Here is a 20,315-nt window from a genome sequence, read left to right on the forward strand (position 1 = left end):
TTCTGGTTTTGAAATGGTGCAGTAGAAGTCTTGTGGTTTTGTTAAAGCTGTGGCAGAAAAATATTTGATTGGAGAAAAGGCGGCTGAGGGGTGATAAGATAGAAGTCTACAAGATAATGAGCGGAGTAGAGCGGACAAATGTGAACCGTTTGTTTACACTTTCAAACAACAAAACCAGGGGACACAAGATGAAATAGAATATGGTAGATTTAAAACAAATAGGAGAACGGTTTTCTTTACTCAGCATGTAGTTGGACTCTGGAACTCATTGCCGGAGAATGTAGGGACAGCAGCTGGCCTTACGGAATTTAAAGGGGGTTTGGACAGATTCCAGAGGGAAAAGTCCATTGAACATTAATTTTTTTTTTTTTTTTTGGGGGGGGGGGGGGGGGTTGCTGGATTGGCTGCTGTCGGAGACAGGATGCTGGGCTTGATGGACCCTTAGTCTTTTCCCAGTATGGTGGTGCTTATGTACTTATGTGATTTTATTATGCAGGAAAACAATACACTGCCAAAATACAAAATAGCAAGCATCACAGTATTAGTCACCAAGTTCACACAAAGTTAATTATGTTCAGTGGAAAATACATCTGTTGGCTGCCTGCTATGTGAATATTCCATCACTGTTTCATTATTACTACCAAGTATGACATATTTAGGGCATATGCCTTCAACTATGTTTATCTAGACCTTACATGTAGATGGTATTGCTTGTTAAAACCTAAGGGTGGTTAAACAATTTGGTATAAACTGTGTTGTTTATAACGTCACTTGTTTTGAGCTGGGTGGGCTTACAGGGAGGGAGGGAAGGTTTTTTGGGGTATGTTCTCTGTAAAGGTTTTTATTGTGCCATGTTGGATGGTTCACTGGTTTTCTTGTTCTGTATGAAGCTTATCTTCCAACATGTTGTGCTTTGAATAAAGAAGATTAAAACATAAAAATTAAGTTTTGAATGTTACTGAATTCTATTATTGTCTCACTGTATTCCCAGTTTTCGCACAGTATAAGTTATCACAAGATATAAGAAAACCAATGGACTGCATTAGGGGCTTAATTTAGTTATGTTTAAACAAATTAGAGATCTGCATGAAAGAAAATATTTATTTATTTTTATTAATTTGACTTATTAAACCACATGTCCATGAAACGTGCTCAAAACCAAATAATCCATTTGTGTAAAAACAGATGAGGTGAAGGTGTAACTCCATTTGCCCCAATGAAAGGAGAGTTTAATTTTGCTTCTTTGTAATTTCAGTATATTCATTTTTTTTAATGTAACTCCAAGCTTCCCAAAGTGCTATTTCAGTCATTGATATCAATGCTGCTTTATTATGACAGGTTTCTCTGTATAGTCTAGAATGTGCTTTGCTGTTTGCAGGATTTGGGTACTAGAGCTCTATTTCTGTTATGTAAAGTTTGTGAAGTAATGTTTTTTTCTTTTGAGATGGCAACCCTAGTGCAGGCAGTTGGTTATAGAGGGGTGGGGTGATGAAAGGTACAACAGTAGGTGTGGCAAGGGAACGTGTCCACTTGCACAGCCATATATGCTAGTATGATAACTGTTGTAAGCAAATACCTGCCTAACATATATATCACATCTTTGCAGAATACATTTAAACACTGGCTGGAGACTCTGGCCAATATTCAGTGCTCTTTCACTAGCCAGGACCGGTCTGAATATTGGGCCCACTGTGTCCCACAAATTTTTAACATTTAATGGGTATCCAGATAATTTATTTGTGGGTTTTATTTTGGGGTAGAACGTGATCTTGAATTTTGCTTCCTACAGTTGATAATGCATTTTTATTTTATTTCTCCTGTGCTGTACTGCTTATAGATAATGTGATTTCATAGGGTTTCCTTTTCTAATTTTTGGTCCTTTATTCTGTAATTGGTGAGGATTGGGCTGTGTTCTGTGAATGACTGAAGTAAGAGATTTAAAAATGGCAGTGTTTCCAAAGTTTCCATAAGTGTGAATATGGTTTATGTTGATCCAGAACTGTTTACTTAGAGTGAACTTTATGATGGATTTCTAAGCATTTGATATACTGCTAAACACTACTCACACCTATATGCCTAGTGCCCCCTCCCCCATGTTAACTCTTCCCCCACAAAAAATGTCAAATCTGGCTATATGCCCAAGCTCTGAGGGGACAGTTTTAATTCCAAACAACACTGCTTTCCTAATAAACCTTTGAAATCCAGAACGGACAGTATCTATGCTCCCATATTGTCCAAACAAAACGCAGGGGTTATAATTTACTGTGTAATGCCAATAAGTTGTCATTAAATGTAGAATCTCTTTCCAAAAACAGACTATGCATAGAACAAAGCAAAAGATATGTCCTAAAATTGCTGTTGGTCTAGCACATCTAGGACACCAGGCTTGCTCAATGAGCTTAGCCAAATGCGCTCTATGATGAGAAATGTGCAATCGCAGCACAAACGTATACTTATGTAAGTACATAAGCATTGCCACACTGGGAAAAACCAAAGATCCATCAAGCCCAGCATCCTGTTTCCAACAGTGGTCAATCCAGGTCACAAATACCTGGCAAGATCCCCAAAAAAGTAGAAAACATTCTATACTGCTTATCCCAGAAATAGTGGATTTTCCCCATTTAATAATGGTCTATGGACTTTTCTTTAGGAAGTCATCCAAACCTTTTTTAAACTCTGCTAAGCTGCCTTTACCACATTCTCTGGCAACGAATTCCAGAGTTAATTACACATTGAGTGAAGAAAAATTCTCCGATTCGTAATAAAATTTACTACTTTGTAGACTCATTGAATGCCCCCTAGTCCTGGTATTTTTGGAAAGAGTAAACTAACGATTCACATCTACCCATTCCACTCATTTTATAGACCTCTATCATATCTCCCCTCAGCCATCTTTTCTCCAAGATGAAGAGCCCTAGCTGCTTCAGCCTTTCCTCATAAAGAAGTCATCCCATCCCCTTTATCATTTTCTTTGCCCATCTCTGTATCTTTTCTAATTCCACTATATCTTTTTTGAGATGCGGCGACCAGAATTGAACACAATATTTGAGGTGTGGTCGCACCATGGGCCAATACAAAAGCATTACAATGTCCTCACTTTTGTTTTCCATTCCTTTTTCTAATAATACCTAACATTCTATTTGCTTTCTTAGCCGCCGCAGCACACTGAGCAGAGGGTTTCAAACATATCATCCTCAACGACGCAGAGATCTCTTTCTTGGTCGGTGACTCCTAACGTGGAACCTTGCATTACATAGCTATAGTTCGGGTTCCTCTTTCCCACATGCATCACTTTGCACTTGCTCACATTAAACGTCATCTGCCATTTAGACGTCTAGTCTCACAAGGTCCTCTTGTAATTTTTCACGATCCTCTTGTGACTGAATAACTTTGTGTCATCAGCAAATTTAATTACCTAACTAGTTACTCCCATCTCTAGATCATTTATAAATGTTAAAAAGCAGCAGTCCCAGCACAAACCCCTGGGGAACCCCACTATCTACCCTTCTCCATTGAGAATACTGACCAATTAACCCTACTCTGTTTTCTATCCTTTAACCAGTTTTTAATCCACAATGGGACACTACCTCCTATCCCATGACTCTCCAATTTCTTCTGGAGTCTTTCATGAGGTACTTTGTTAAACGCCTTTTGAAAATCCACATACACAATATCAACCAGCTCGCCACGTTTGTTCACCCCTTCAAAGAAATGTAATAGATTGGTGAGGCAAGATTTCCCTTCACTAAATCCATGTTGGCTTTGTCTCAATCTGCACTTTTGAATAGGCTCTGTAATTTTGTTCTTTATAATAGTCTCTACCGTTTTGCCCGGCACCAACGTCAGGCTCACCGGTCTATAATTTCCCAGATCCCCTCTGAAACCTTTTTAAAATATCACTGTTACATGGTCTACCCTCCAAGCTTCCAGTAACACACTCAATTTTAAAGATAAATTATATATTACTAATAGTTCCACCAGTTCATTTTTAAATTCTACCAGTACTCTGGGATGAATACCATCCAGTCCAGGAGATTTGCTACTCTTCAATTTTTCAAATTGCCCCATTACATCCTCTAGGTTTATAGAGATTTCATTCAGTTTCTCAGACTCCTCAGCTTTGAATACCATTTCTGGCACCGGTATCTCTCCCAAATCTTCCTCAGTGAAGACCAAAGCAAAGAATTCATTTAATCTCTCCGCTATGGGTTTGTCTTCCCTGATTGCCCCTTTTATCCCTCGGTCATCTAGTGGTCCAACCGATTCTTTTGCCGGCTTCTTGCTTTTAATATACTTAAAAAAAATTTTACTGTGTGTTTTTGCCTCCAACGCAATCTTTTTTTCAAAGTCTGTCTTTGCCTTCCTTATCAGTGCTTTGCATTTGACTTGACATTCCTTATGCCGTTTCTTATTATTTTCAGTCAGTTCCTTCTTCCATTTTCTTCCATCACCTCACTTTTTAACCATGCCGGCTGTTTGGTCTTCCTTCCTCCTTTATTAATACAAGGAATATATTTGTCCTGGGCTTCCAGGATGGTATTTTTGAACAGCATTCACACCTGATGTAAATATTTGACTATCATAACTGCTCCCTAAGTTTTTTTTTTCACTGTTCTTCTCATTTTATCATAGTCTTCTTTTTGAAAGTTAAACGCTAATGTATTGGATTTCCTGTTTACTTACTCCAAAGCTAATATCAAATCTGATCATATTATGATCACTGTTATCAAGCGGCCCCATCACCATTACCTCCCGCACCAGATCATGCGCGCTCCACTAAGGACTAGGTCTAGAATTTTTCCTCCTCTTGTCGGCTCCTGTACCAGCTGCTCCATAAAGCAGTCCTTTATTTCATCAAGGAATTTTACCTCCCTAGCATGCCCCTGATGTTGCTTCTCTTCACGTTGTTTTGTTTGTTTCATATTTGTTTTTCACCCATGCTCATTCTAGTTTTCTATAGAGGGTTTCAGCTGCTTTTAGTTCTTTGTCAAACCATGGGGCTGGTTTCCATATTTGATTGATTTTAGTATTCATAGGGGCTATTATGTTCAATATGGTGGAACTTTTTTTGTTCCATTCTGATAGGAATTTTTCTGTGTTAGACGGTAGTGACCATTGTAAATGGTCATCCAGAATTTGTTTGCATCAATTTACCCTCATGATTTCTATGTGTTTGTGTTGGGAGGGCTATGTGTTCTTTCCAGTATAGGGTCATGTTTAGCTTGAAGTGGTCAGACCAGGGAGTTTCTGTCCATCTTGGGTTTTTGTATTATGAAGTTATTATCCTGTGAGATTTGTAGGCTAGGAGGTCTAAAGTATGGCCTTTGACATGGGTTCAGGTCACTGGTAGTCCCATATTTGAAGGAATTTGTCACATTCTTTGGAACTGTTAAATTCATATACCTCGACCAGAAATTAGACAGATTCTGCAAGGTACTCAAGTAGGGCATTACTCCACTTACATGAGCTGTTCAGTGTAGTCTTCAGAAAGCAAGTACGACCGAATCATCAGCAGAAGCTACACAGACTCCAGCAGAAGTGGGAAAGGATGGCTCGCAGTTCCAAGGGAGATAGCTTTCAGCAGTCGATAAGGAAGTACCGCAGCGGCCTGAAGTGACACAGGTTCAAGCAAGAATTGCTAAATAGTGGCAGTTGGATCCAGAACCCCAAATAATACTCAAGAGTCTAGGAGAAGAACGAGGAAGTAGCACATGTGGGAAAACAAAAGGCTACAGCAGAAGAGCAACCTAAACCTATGGCCAAGAAGCACCCCCAGACACCCCAAGAGTTTGGTGGAAACATCCAGACCCTGGAGAAATTGAGGCCCAACCATAAGGTCTAAAGACGATGAGAGATTTGGGGTGACACTTGCAGACTTGCTCAGAGAAGGGGAGCACATCAGCCCAAAGAGCAAGAAAGAAGAACCTGATGGCAAGCAAGCTCGAGGCACGGACACATCTCTAACAGAGAGAAAGGAGAGGAAATTGCATGAATGGACAAACAAGATAGTCCATATGACATCTCTGCTTTTATATTTCTGTGTCCAACATCAGTGAGCAAATTAGACTCCCTTTTCCGACCACATCCTTCCAAGAACTGGAAATCGCAGAACAAAACCATGAAAGGAAAAAAACTGGGAAATAAAACTCCCACTTCCTAGAGATTCAGGGAGACCAGAACTCTCCCTGCATGGATTGCAGTTGTACCAGACATCCACATGACCCACGTGTCAAGGAGACCATAAAGATGCGGAGAACATGTTGAAGTTGAACGCCTGAACGCAATGTAAATGGGAGCACTCCAGAAAGTTGTCGAAGAGAAGATCCTGCCCATTAGCCAGTCTGGCCAGGAGGACTAGAGTCCGTGAAGGCTAAAACGAGACTTGAGAGGCAGTACCAGAATCCTGAGACCCATCCGCTGTCCCTCGGAGTTTCGTAGAATTCAAACCAACCTCTCTAGATTTCCTCCAAACAAGAGCCCAGCATTGCCATACTGGAACTGACCATAGGCCCCTCTAACCCAGTATCCTGTTTCCAACAATGGCAAAGTTATGGTACAAGCACATGGCAAGAACCCAAATTAGAACCATACCTTTTAAATTGGTTACCCTAGAAAGAAGCAAAGCATGTTCCAGAAGTCCATCACAATAATGGCCTTTATCAAACCCTCTAAGCTAACTGTTTAGACTACGTTCTCTGGGAAAGAACACCAGAGTTTAATTACACTGAGATGGGAAAAATACTGTCTCCGTTGCAATGAAGAGTATATTGCTGTGCGGAACCATGCATTCATGGCCGGCTCACACCAGTGGGTCTAGAATTAGAAACCTGTGGAGCACTGAGCTCACTCTCCGCTAGCCACATTCAGCAGAAACCCTGAAACATACTAAGACGCAGGGGCACTGTCACTGAGAAAGCTGTGCCAGAGCTAGCAGAAGAGACTATGCCACAAATAGGGTGCACAGGTTTGCAAGAAGTTGCTGAGGAAACCCACACTTGGAACGATAGTATCATGGCATGGAGAGGGCTGATCCATCCATGCCAAAAACTACTTGCTAAGGTAAGCTGTATAGAAGAGCGAAGCAAAATATGCCAAGAAAAAGCAAGGAGTACCAGCTCCTAAACCTGTGAGCTAGACAGCGATCTCAGTCACCTTCCCGAAAAAAACTGTGGTGTGTCTAAAAGCACTGCCACATCATCTTAAAGAGAAAGAACCCCAGCCTGGGAAAACTGTGTCTTTTTTTTTTTTTTTTTTTAATATGCAAGCACAAAGTCAAATTCAACAGGATAGTAAACTCCTGTGGAAGGAAGAGAACCCAAGAACACCCTGGAAGTCAGGAGAGAGGGTTCCCTTATTCCCCGAGAAGGGCAAAGACTGAGGAAACATGCCTCAGGCATTAGAGAGCTGGCGGCAACACCACAAGATCACTACCATCTGAACTTGCGCAAAAGACACTGCACACAGCACAACCAGTACTGTCACCCCAGTGAGAAGAAAAATTAAAGGAGCTGATACAGCACAGACAGGGAAGGCATCCCCCAATGCTCACTCCGGTATTACTATGCCACTGGCAACCAGGAATTTAGGTAGCCCGCAGGGAACCTTCGGTGGCCACCAACCAGAGGTAGTAACACAGAAAAGTACCAAAATGTGCAGCCACCCCAAACAGCTGCAAAATGTCAGCGCAGTCCATGCTTACAGGAGAGTTGAACCTCACCTAACAAGCGGTAAAGTCTTCTGCTCTCCTCTGGTTAAAAACACCGTAACAACTGGCGGAGATTCAAAGGTCTCTAACTAAAAGGGAAGAGTACCCAGGGGCTCCCAAAAGAGGCTTCTCCTAGGACCTCGGCCCCCAGAAGCACTCGGCTGCTTAAGGGTGACTCAACTGTGAGAGCAGAAGGAAACCAAATGCCCCAGTCCAGAGGAAAAACCACAGTCCCCCTCGCCTCACCCCATGCTTGGAATAATCTCCCTGAGCCCATATGCCAGGCCCCCTCCCTGCCCATCTTCACATCCTTGCTCAAAGCCCACCAATGTCGCCTTCGGCACCTAACCACTATACCTCTATTCAAGAAATCTAGACTGCATCAACTTGACATTTCCTCCTTTAGATTGTAAGCTCCTTTGAGCAGGGACTGTCCTTTTTGTTAAATTGTACAGCGCTGCGTAACCCTAGTAGCACTCTAGAAATGTTAAGTAGTAGTAGTAGTAGTAATGTCTGTGGGATGGGGATTGCCTGGGGAGATCCCTGTGCTAACAGTAAACACCACACCCTCGCAGAGATTAGGCAACTGCCTCGTGCTCGCCACAGAAAGGTTTGCAAACTTAGTGAACCCCCCCATATCAAGGGCTGGCAGGAGAAGGGTCACAGGGTCCTCAGCTCATGGGCACTCTGTTCTCAAAGACTCACTGCCCCCAACAGAACCATCGGCCCACAGGACCCGCTCCAAATAGGGTATGATACATACCTGTAGCAGTTGTTCTCCGAGGACAGCAGGCTGATTGTTCTCACGACTGGGTTGACGTCCGCGGCAGCCCCCACCAACCGGAAGAAGCTTCGCGGGACAGTCGGCACGCAGGGCACGCCCACCGCGCATGCGCGGCCGTCTTCCCGCCCGTGTGCGACCGCTCCCGCCAGTTGAATGACTAGCAAAAGATGAAACACACAACTCCAAAGGGGAGGAGGGAGGGTAGGTGAGAACAATCAGCCTGCTGTCCTCGGAGAACAACTGCTACAGGTATGTATCATACCCTTTCTCCGAGGACAAGCAGGCTGCTTGTTCTCACGACTGGGGTATCCCTAGCTCTCAGGCTCACTCAAAACAAGAACCCAGGTCAATTGAACCTCGCAACGGCGAGGGAACAACAGAAATTGACCTACGAAGAACAACTAACTGAGAGTGCAGCCTGACCAGAATAAATTCGGGTCCTGGAGGGTGGAGTTGGATTTACACCCCAAACAGATTCTGCAGCACCGACTGCCCGAACCGACTGTCGCGTCGGGTATCCTGCTGGAGGCAGTAATGAGATGTGAATGTGTGGACAGATGACCACGTCGCAGCCTTGCAGATCTCTTCAATAGTGGCTGACTTCAAGTGGGCCACCGACGCTGCCATGGCTCTGACACTATGAGCCGTGACATGACCCTCAAGAGTCAGCCCAGCCTGGGTGTAAGTGAAGGAAATGCAGTCTGCTAGCCAATTGGAGATGGTGCGTTTCCCGACAGCGACCCCTAGCCTGTTAGGGTCGAAAGAAATAAACAATTGGGCGGACTGTCTGTTGGGCTGTGTCCGCTCCAAGTAGAAGGCCAATGCTCTCTTGCAGTCCAATGTGTGCAACTGACGTTCAGCAGGGCGGGTATGCGGCCTGGGGAAGAATGTTGGCAAGACAATTGACTGGTTAAGATGGAACTCCGACACCACCTTCGGCAGGAACTTTGGGTGGGTGCGGAGCACTACTCTGTTGTGATGAAATTTGGTATATGGAGCATGAGCTACCAGGGCTTGAAGCTCACTGACCCTACGAGCTGAAGTAACTGCCACCAAGAAAATGACCTTCCAGGTCAAGTACTTCAGATGGCAGGTATTCAGTGGCTCAAAAGGAGGTTTCATCAGCTGGGTGAGGACGACGTTGAGATCCCATGACACAGTAGGAGGCTTGATAGGGGGCTTTGACAAAAGCAAACCTCTCATGAATCGAACGACTAAAGGCTCTCCAGAGATGGCTTTACCTTCCACACGATAATGGTAAGCACTAATCGCACTAAGGTGATTCCTTACTGAGTTGGTCTTGAGGCCAGACTCTGATAAGTGCAGAAGGTATTCAAGCAGGTTCTGTGCAGGGCAAGAACGAGGTTCTAGGGCCTTGCTCTCACACCAAACGACAAACCTCCTCCACTTGAAAAAGTAACTCTTTTTAGTGGAATCCTTCCTAGAGGCAAGCAAGACCCGGGAAACACCCTCAGACAGACCCAACGCAGCGAAGTCTACGCCCTCAACATCCAGGCCGTGAGAGCCAGGGATTGAAGGTTGGGGTGCAGCAACGCTCCGTCGTTCTGCGAAATGAGAGTCGGAAAACACTCCAATCTCCACGGTTCTTCGGAGGACAACTCCAGAAGAAGAGGGAACCAGATCTGACGGGGCCAAAAGGGCGCTATCAGAATCATGGTGCCGCGGTCTTGCTTGAGCTTCAGTAAGGTCTTCCCCACCAAAGGTATGGGAGGATAAGCATACAGGAGGCCGGTCCCCCAATGAAGGAGAAAGGCATCTGACGCTAGCCTGCCGTGTGTCTGAAGCCTGGAACAGAACAGAGGCAGCTTGTGGTTGGTCTGAGAGGCGAAAAGATCCACCGAGGGGGTGCCCCACTCTCGGAAGATCTTGCGTACCACTCTGGAATGGAGCGACCACTCGTGCGGTTGCATGACTCTGCTCAGTCTGTCGGCCAGACTGTTGTTTACGCCTGCCAGGTACGTGGCTTGGAGAAGCATGCCGAAGCGACACGCCCAACGCCACATACCGACGGCTTCCTGACACAGGGGGCGAGATCCGGTGCCCCCCTGCTTGTTGACGTAATACATTGCAACCTGATTGTCTGTCCGAATTTGGATAATTTGGCAGGACAGCCGATCTCTGAAAGCCTTCAGTGCGTTCCAGATCGCTCGGAGCTCCAGGAGGTTGATCTGCAGATCCTTTTCCTGGAGGGACCACAGACCCTGGGTGTGAAGCCCATCGACATGGGCTCCCCACCCCAGGCGGGATGCATCCGTCGTCAGCACTTTCGTGGGCTGCGGAATTTGGAATGGACGTCCCAGGGTCAAATTGGTCCGTATGGTCCACCAGAGCAGTGAAGTGCGGCAACTGGTGGAGAGGCGGATGACATCCTCTAGATTCCCGGTGGCTTGGAACCACTGGGAAGCTAGGGTCCATTGAGCAGATCTCATGTGAAGACGAGCCATGGGAGTCACATGAACTGTGGAGGCCATATGACCCAGAAGTCTCAACATCTGCCGAGCTGTGATCTGCTGAGACGCTCTGGTCTGCGAAGCCAGGGCCAAGAGATTGGTGGCCCTCGCTTCGGGAAGGTAGGCCTGAACCGTCTGGGAATTCAGCAGCGCTCCTATGAATTCCAGAGACTGAGTTGGCTGGAGATGGGACTTTGGGTAATTTATCACAAACCCCAGCAGCTCCAGAAGTTGAATAGTGCACTGCATGGACCGGAGGGCTCCTGCCTTCGAGGTGTTCTTGACCAGCCAATCGTCGAGATATGGGAACACGTGCACTCCCAGCTTGCGTAGGTAGGCCGCTACCACCACGAGGCACTTTGTAAACACTCGTGGGGCAGAGGCGAGCCCAAAGGGCAGCACACAATACTGAAAGTGCCGTGCGCCCAGGCGGAATCTGAGATACTGTCTGTGAGCTGGCAGTATCGGGATGTGAGTGTATGCGTCCTTTAAATCCAGGGAACATAGCCAATCGTTTTTCTGAATCATTGGCAGAAGGGTGCCCAAGGAAAGCATCCTGAACTTTTCTTTGACCAGGAATTTGTTCAGGCCTCTCAGGTCTAGGATGGGACGCATCCCCCCTGTTTTCTTTTCCACAAGGAAGTACCTGGAATAGAATCCCTGCCCTTCCTGCCCGGGTGGTACGGGCTCGACCGCATTGGCGCTGAGAAGGGCGGAGAGTTCCTCTGCAAGTACCAGCTTGTGATGGGAGCTGAAAGACTGAGCTCCCGGAGGACAATTTGGAGGCAGGGAGGTCAAATTCAGGGCGTATCCGCACCGCACTATTTGGAGAACCCACTGGTCGGAGGTTATGAGAGGCCACCTTTGGTGAAAGAATTTTAACCTCCCTCCGACCGGCAGGTCGGCCGGTACGGACACTTGTAGGGCGGCTATGTTCCCGTGGATCCAGTCAAAAGCCCGTCCCCGGCTTTTGCTGTGGAGGCGCAGGGGGCTGCTTAGGCGCACGCTGTTGACGGGAACGAGCGCGCTGGGGCTGTCCCTGTGCCTGACGAGGCCTTCGGGCCGGCTGGTTGTACCTACGCTTCGCAAAAGAATAGGGTGCAGCCTGCCGAGCCCGGGAAAAACGCCCGCCCGCGGGGGCGGGTGCTGAAGGCGCCCGGTGGGAGAGCTTGTCGAGAGCGGTTTCCCGCTGATGCAGTTGGTCAACCATCTGCTCGACCTTCTCGCCAAAAATATTATCCCCCCGGCAAGGGACGTCAGCCAGTCTCTGCTGGGTGCGGTTGTCCAGGTCAGAGGCACGCAGCCATGAGAGCCTGCGCATCACTATACCTTGGGCCGCAGCACGAGATGCCACGTCACAGGTGTCAAAAATCCCCCTGGACAGGAACTTTCTGCACGCCTTCAGCTGCCTGACCACCTCCTGATATGGCCTGGACTGCTCCGGCGGGAGCTTATCGACCAGGTCCGCCAGCTGTTGCACATTGGTCCGCATGTGGATGCTCATATAGAGCAGGTAAGATTGGATGCGGGTCACGAGCATGGAGGATTGGTAGGCCTTCCTCCCAAATGAGTCCAGAGTGCGAGACTCCCGCCCCGGGGGCGCCGAGGCGGTATCCCTCGAACTCCGTGCCCTCTTGAGAGCAGAATCCACGACCGCTGAGTCATGGGGCAACTGGGGCCGCATGAGCTCTGGGTCAGAGTGGATCCTGTACTGGGACTCTGCTTTCTTGGGAATGGTGGGGTTAGTTAGTGGTCGCACCCAGTTCCGAAGCAGCGTCTCCTTCAGGACATTGTGCAGCGGTACCGTGGAGGACTCTCTAGGTGGTGATGGATAGTCGAGGACCTCGAGCATCTCGGCCCTCGGCTCTTCCACAGAGACCACGGGAAAGGGAATGCTTATAGACATATCCCGCACAAAGGAGGCAAAGGAGAGACTCTCAGGAGGTGAGAGCTTCCTCTCCGGTGACGGCGTGGGGTCCGAGGGAAGGCCCGTAGACTCCTCTGAGGAGAAATATCTCGGGTCTTCCTCTTCCCCCCACGAGTCCTCATCCTCGGTATCGGACATTAGCTCATGTAGCTGAGTCCGGTACCGGGCCCGGCTCGACGTCGAGGCACCGAGGTCTCGGTGTCGTCGAGCGGTGGACTCCCGCGCCGGCGGGGACGGAGCTCCCTCCATCGACGTCGACGGGGACTCCACCTGCGTGGCGGTCGAGACCGGCACCGCAAGCGGCGGCGGTGTCGACAGCCCCGGCGCCGGGCTAGAGCTCGCCGGCGCCACAGTCATCGGCGCCGGGGGCGCAAGCACCCCCGACGCCGGCACAGCCTGGCGCATCAGCCCTTCCAGGATCCCCGGAAGGATGGCTCTGAGGCACTCGTCCAGGCCCGCTGCCGGGAAAGGCGGTGGGGCCGGTAAGGGTGTCGGTGCCAGAAGCTGCTGGGGGCCAGGAGACGGCACCGAGGTGCCGGAACCCCGACGCGTCGGTACCTCCACCACCGACGGAGATCTCTCCTCTCTGCGATGACGCTTCGGCGTCGACTCCCCTTCAGGGTGCACCGAGGGCTCCCGGTGACGGCGCTTCTTATCTTTTTTCCGGTGCACGTCACCGGCGCCGGAGGGCATGGAGGAGGAGGAGGTCGATCCCCCTCGGTCTCGAGGTACCGGGTCCGACAGGGTTCGGTCCCGTGGCTCACGAGCTGAGGGAGTGACCGGGGCCGACAGCCCACGCGGCCTCTCAACCCCACTCTCACCGGCGGACCGGCGGGCCGACGGGACCTGTTCTCCTGGGGTCGCTGCCATCGGTGCCGATGTCTCGGGCATCGATACCGGTACCGAAGATCCGGCCTTCGATACCGATGCCGTCGAGGTCGACGTCGAGGGGCCGGCGCAAGTTCCAAAAAGACGGTCCCGCAGAACTTGCCTCGCAACCTGAGTCCGTTTCCGGAGACCGAGACACAGCGCGCACGACTTGAGATTGTGCTCCGGCCCGAGGCACTGGAGGCACCAAGCGTGGGTGTCGGTCTGCGAGATCGGCCGGCCGCAGCGACCACACTTTTTAAATCCACTCGGGACCTTCGAGGACATCGACGGAAAAATCGCGTCGGCGAAGTCAAAGTCGGCAATGGTGGCTAAAATCACACCACGAAAAAACTAGCCGACCGAGCGGCCACTAGGCCGCAACGAGGCGTCCCCGCTGGAAGCGAGGCGAAAATCTTTTTTTTTTTTTTTTAACAATACGAAGAAAGAAAGAAAGAAAGAGGAACCGAACGGGTCAAAGCAACGATCCGCGTAAACGCGGTCGAAAAATCCGGCGGCTGAACGGAGAGAGAGGCAATTGCACAACTCTCTCCAGTCGCGGAAAAAAAGTAACTGGCGGGAGCGGTCGCGCACGGGCGGGAAGACGGCCGCGCATGCGCGGTGGGCGTGCCCTGCGTGCCGACCGTCCCGCGAAGCTTCTTCCGGTTGGTGGGGGCTGCCGCGGACGTCAACCCAGTCGTGAGAACAAGCAGCCTGCTTGTCCTCGGAGAAAAGTAGCTACCACTCAACAGAGCTGAATGGTCTCTCTTCTCTGCAAGGCTGAATGGGAGAGAAGGACTCAAAAGGCAGGAACGGCACTGTGGAAAACAGACAGTGAACGAAGCTCAACTTGAAGGGGCTCCCTGCATGCTTTGCTTTTTTTTTTTTTTTTTAGTTACACTCAAGAGGAGAAAGAAACTCCTCGCTCCCTATGAGAAAAATCCCTTATCGGACATCGGAGAGTGAAGCGGTGTCCGGCCAGGCAAGAGCTGAAGGAACCACAGAATATGCTCACAAAATGTCCGCCAACACCTGAGGGGAACATGAACTCGTGCTCCTTTTGCGTGGGAAAGAACACGGTCTCCCAGAACGGCGGCACACACCTCAGACAAGCCCAAACTCACAACCAATCCCGTTCTATAAGGCAGTGCAATTCAGCGCTATCTCCACCTGCTGGTAGATGGATACAACCCACAAAATACCTGGATTCATTTGCTGCTGATGCTAAGGAAATATAGTTAAGAGGTCTAGAAAAATACTGCATATTTTCAGATTTGCGCAAGGGGGATGACACCATAGACTAAATTCTGAGATGATCACAACACTTTCCAATCAATTACAGAATATGATATGAGTAGAGCTATCTGCTAGTTTACTAGCATGTTTGGAAAACTTATGAGGAGAAAACTTCTGATTTGTTCCCATACAACTTGTTTTAGAGAGTAAATTCCTTCATCTCTCTCTTTTGTAATTTGATTTTTTTTGTTAACAATTTGCTATAACTGACAAGTTTCTGATAAGAATGCACAAGTTATGAGAAGAAGACTGTGTGATATCTGAGAAGGGACCTCACAGAGAGAAACAACAAATTCATGGGGACTTCTTTCTACATCATCCAGTACTTCACATAGAGCTCACGGATGCCAAAGCAGTCAAAGAAAAGAAAGATCATTTCAAGGGACTTTATTGCAGTAGGGACATGAGAAAAACTCTAAAAACACAATGCACAGCCTATCAGCATGAATATAAAACTCACTGTGCAAAGGATCTCCAGGCAGGTCCATTACATGTATCAAATTTGGCAAAAATGAAACCAACATCTTTATGCACATTAACTTCCACAAAAGAGTTTTAGCATGCACACAAAGTTTGTATCTATGCAAGGACGAGCATAGTGAAATTACCTGTAATGGACAGGGTTACAGAGATGCTGTGTGACCCAGATTCTGTAGGAAGTTTTCAGATCAGCCCTGGGCTTTCAGACTACTCCCTCTTAATGTATTCTGAGAACTGTAGTTCTGATTTCATATAGAAAAAGCAGAACTAGAGATATCACAGTACACTGGGTTGCAATGTGACAGCTCCTGGGCTGTTGAGGGATGTTAGAAACTGAGAACCTCCAGCTCTGGATTTTAACTACTAGAAATGAAGACCATTTTGGTTTAATAAAGACTGACGTTATTTAAAAAAAAAACAAATTGGAAATTTGTATATTAAATATGCAATAACAATCCTGCAATCTTGTACAGAATTCATTCTTTGTGTCACTAAAACTACAGGAAATGGGGGAACTCAGGACAATTCATATTTACATGACGGTAGTTCTCCAGTACAGATAAAACTGGCTAACATGTCCAATTCAGCTTTTGAGTCGTGAGGGGTTGAAACAGGTCGTATGTCCTCCCCCAACCTAGTTCTTCGGGCGTGAGGAGCTGAAACAGGTCGTCTCACTCCTTAAACGTAGTTGAAAAGGAGTTTTGGATGTGCACTGCATGTTCTTTTAGCTCACATCTAGTCCGATTCACTTTCGCTCTCCGCCTCCTTTACGTCTACAGTGAACTTGTATTCCTGGTCGCAGCCCATATATGCATCACTCATAAAGTACAGTGTATAGTTGTGGACTCCTGTAGCTGGGGCCACAAAATCCAGTTTCACCTGAATAAGGAAAGGAATGAAAACTATTAAAAAGATATTCTTGCAGGAATGTGTGAGTGTGGACAGGGTATTACTGCTGGACAAAACTGGATTCTTTGCAGGCTCAGGAACTTCTACTGGCATAACTTAAGGTTGTTCAAGAGATGATGCAGATGAGAATGGAGAACTCTCAGAACTACTGAAGAAATATGAGATGGTGATGTATGGGCTTGGGCATTAAATTACTAGTGGGAAACCTCCCGTGCCACAGCCAGTTCTTTCACAGGAAATGTTCTCTAAAGAGAACCATATCAAAACTACCACCAAATTCTTCAGGCACAGTTCATCCACCTTAGCAGCATAACCTGAATATGGCATCATTCAAAGTGGGAACAGAGAAGGAAGAATGTTCTTAATACTTTTTATAGCTAGCTAAACTGAAGCATAGAGAGATAAACAGGCTTCCTAAGGTTAAAAGTTCAGCGGGAGAACAGTAGGAAATTAAGAAGGAGAGACCTAGTGGTTGGACTACCCTTACTTTACTAGGCTGGGATCCAGAAGACCTGGGTTCAGATCCTGCTTCTGGTCACTAACACTTTCTATGATACTGAGCAAGTCACTATCTCCTCACTGTTTCAGGTACACATGTAGATTGTTTAGGATAAAGGACCACCTTAGTAGTTAGAGCAGTAAGCTGAGAATCAAGGAGGCCAAGGTTCAAATCCCATTTCTCCCACTGACTTACATTGTGACCTTTGTAAGTACAACTTAGATTAAGTTCTCCCAAGCAAGGAAATAGCTACAATATCTGAAGTGTTCCTTACCTTGAAGTTGGATACGGAAAGACAAGTAATGAAATTGCCTGAATCACATATGGTGGTGTGGTTTGGGCTTAAATTAAAGTTCCATTTCCCCCATTGCAATGCTCACCTTGGCTTTCTGCTGCAGGGTCGTCTCTTGATGGAGATCAGACTGTTGGATTTTGAGTCCCCAATCACAACCCACCAGCCTTCCTCACGTTTCTGCAAAAGTAATAAGAAAAAAACTGAAATCCTCTCCTAGGAGAAAAGCTGATCATTATTTCCTTGCCAGGCTGGGCTGAAATTTTGCTCTGCTCTTTCCTCCTTCCCCGGACCATCACTCCTTCAAGGAGCAGATCCTGTCATGCTTCCTCAGTCCAATGATGCGTAAGATAGTGGAGTATAAAGTATGCATCCAGTGTGCAGAATGGATGGACAGACAGTATACTCCAAGAAGATCCTTTAGAAGCAGTTTCGAATGCTGGAGGACTGATGAGATATTTATCCAATGTAGAGAAGACTGTTCAGGTACTGCCATCCTAACTACAAACACTAACACAGACTGAAGAGCTCTCCATAAATGTAACAGACTTCCTACTTAACAATGGACTGAAATAAAGTAACCACTTGGGTGGAGTGGGAAACACTTACTGGAGTGGAGTAGCCTAATGGTTTGTGCAGCAGGCTTTGATCCTAGCGAACTGGGTTCAATTCCTATTGCTGCTTCTTGTGACCTTGGGCAAGTCACTTAACCCTCTGATGCCCCAGATACAAAACTTACATTGTGAGCCAACTAGGGACAGAGAAAGTACCTGCATATAATGTGTACAATGCTGTGTATTACTTAGCAGTACTATAGAAATGATTAGTGATAGTAGTAGTACCAGCAACAAAGACAGGACAGTACACTGCACACAGTAAGTCTGCATCAAATAAAAATAAAAAAGTCTGTAAAGACCTGAACTGTCTAAAGTTAAAGAATTCCAAAGGACAGTGCTAGAATGACAAGCAGCTATGATACACAAGATTGGTGGTGGTATTTCTGCTCACTCTGAGTGTATTATGCTTGGTATGGACAAAGTTGTTTTTTTTGTTGAGGGGGGGGGGGAGGCAAAGACCCCACACAAAGATTTGAGGAGCAGGGTGAGTTGGAGAAAATCTCTACCCCCCTCTTTCCTTACCTCAGTACTCTCCCATCCAGACCCCAGCATCCCATGTCCCAGCCCAGCTTAGTTTAGCAGGACCCAGCATCCACTCTCCTATTTGTCTGCTGGCTTTTCTCTCTTTCCATGTGCAAAATTGCAGTAGACTTTCCTGGCTTCCCCAATGCAATGCTCTACTTCCTCCTGGAAATATCAGAGGTCCCAGACATCCACCTAAACATGTGTGTGATACTTTGGATCTTTAAATATCACCAGGGTAGTGCTAGGCATGAAATCAGGGATGACCTAACATTGAGTGACTGGGCTTTTTGCACATGGTCCTGCTTTCAGCCCTGTTTTTCAAGCCCATACTGACTTTTGCAAACGAGGCCCTACAAGTCTCTGCATATGGCCCCGTATCCTTTTGCATCCCTCTCAGGCTGCTCCTGCATTATATCCACAGCTGGCTGAACAAAGGAACAGTTGGACTGGCTGCGCAAGCTGGATTAAAAGGGCTTGTAAGGTGTATTTGCTCACAGAGACAAGAAGAGCTGTGAAACACTTCAACATATGTTCCTACAAATAACCCCAATTGCCTCCCACCTCTTGGCTGTTCTCAGGAGCTCCTGGGCTCAACTTAGTGCAGCACCACCGCCATTTACATACAGTAGCAGCAGCTTTTCCAAAGTGATGCGAGACAAACTCAGCCCTTCTAAAGTATTATATACCTGAGGAAACAACGGAGCAATGACAGGTCCAGTGACTTCCTCTTCTCGTTCCAACTGTACCAGCACCACTACTGGACCCCCACTGAAAGAGAGGCACATGTACATAAATCAGCTTTTTCAATATATTCTCAATCAGGGGTTCTGAAACCTGTCCAGGGAGATCACTAGTCGTATTTTCAGCATATCCTTAATGAATGAGAATCAGAGATTTGCATATGACGACACAGATAAATCTGCCTCCACTGAGATACATACATTAAGGGGACCTTTTACCAAGCTGTGTGGTAAACACTAATCCATATTTACCGCAGCTTAAAAAGGCATCCCGCAGTAAACTGCAAATGTGCGCACGCTAACCACGCGCTTAAAGATATTGTTTATTTTCTTAGCCGAGGGGATGTGTCGGGGGTGGGGTGTGTGTGGAGAGTGGGCATTTCTACGCTATTCATTTAGAGTGGCTACATTACTGCATGCTGGTTAGCACAAGATTAGCACATGAGCCCTTACCACCTACAAAATAGGTAGTGGTAACGGCTCATGTGCTATTTTGTTAATGCTGCACAAAATGGCAAAATTAGCACATGGCCATTAGATTTGAAAATCAGTCATTTTCTGGCTGCAGTAAAAAGTGGCCTTAGCGTGTGAGAAAGACCCGCTTAAGGGTGCGCTAAGGCCACTTTTTGCTGCAGCTTTGTAAAAGGGCCCCTACTCTCTAGACATAGCCATTTTTCTACCTTCAGTATGATCCTAGACCCCTCTCCCTGTACACCATCACTATTTCTCCCACTTGCCCTTGTTTCTGCAGCACTATGTCCACCATATTTCTCACATTAATTTTGACCTTTTCTTGCCATCCTACCTCCGCTCAGAAATTGCTACTCCTTTAGCTCTTTACTCTCTACATCAGCTCTATGTCAGCTTGAGTCCTTATCCTTTTGTTCTCTCCTGGCTTTGGAGCACTTTCTCTTAAACCTTATGAGTTTGTGGTCCTACCCATTACCAATGGCAGGGCTCTGCCACCCTCATCCCTTGTCTTTATACCAACCTCTCTAGCATTCACCAGGGTAACTTTATTGTCCTCTACCACTCACCTGCAGATGGCGTCCTTTTCTACTACCTCATAGGACAGTTCAATATTGGGGTAACGGTTACAGAATCGTGCCACATCCACAATCTGTGAATCAGAGAGCTGGAGCAGGGCACTACGGTCCTCATCTTCCATCTCCATGATGTCAAATACACTCTCAACACCCTGCA

At 47.1% G+C, this 20,315-nt stretch overlaps 1 protein-coding gene across 1 annotated transcript in view; it reads right to left on the reverse strand.

Moving 5' to 3' along the window:
- Window positions 1-15,422: 15,422 nt before the first annotated feature.
- SNRNP200 (small nuclear ribonucleoprotein U5 subunit 200) overlaps window positions 15,423-20,315 on the reverse strand; it is a 231,109-nt gene continuing 226,216 nt past the window's right edge. The window contains 5 exon segments of the mRNA XM_030201646.1: window positions 15,423-16,409; window positions 17,319-17,341; window positions 17,344-17,410; window positions 19,059-19,140; window positions 20,150-20,310. Of these exon segments, the coding sequence (XP_030057506.1) occupies window positions 16,266-16,409; window positions 17,319-17,341; window positions 17,344-17,410; window positions 19,059-19,140; window positions 20,150-20,310 (477 nt within the window). The 3' untranslated portion in view covers window positions 15,423-16,265.

This window comes from Microcaecilia unicolor, chromosome 4, assembly GCF_901765095.1.
Source record: "Microcaecilia unicolor chromosome 4, aMicUni1.1, whole genome shotgun sequence".
NCBI classification, from domain to species: Eukaryota; Metazoa; Chordata; class Amphibia; order Gymnophiona; family Siphonopidae; genus Microcaecilia; species Microcaecilia unicolor.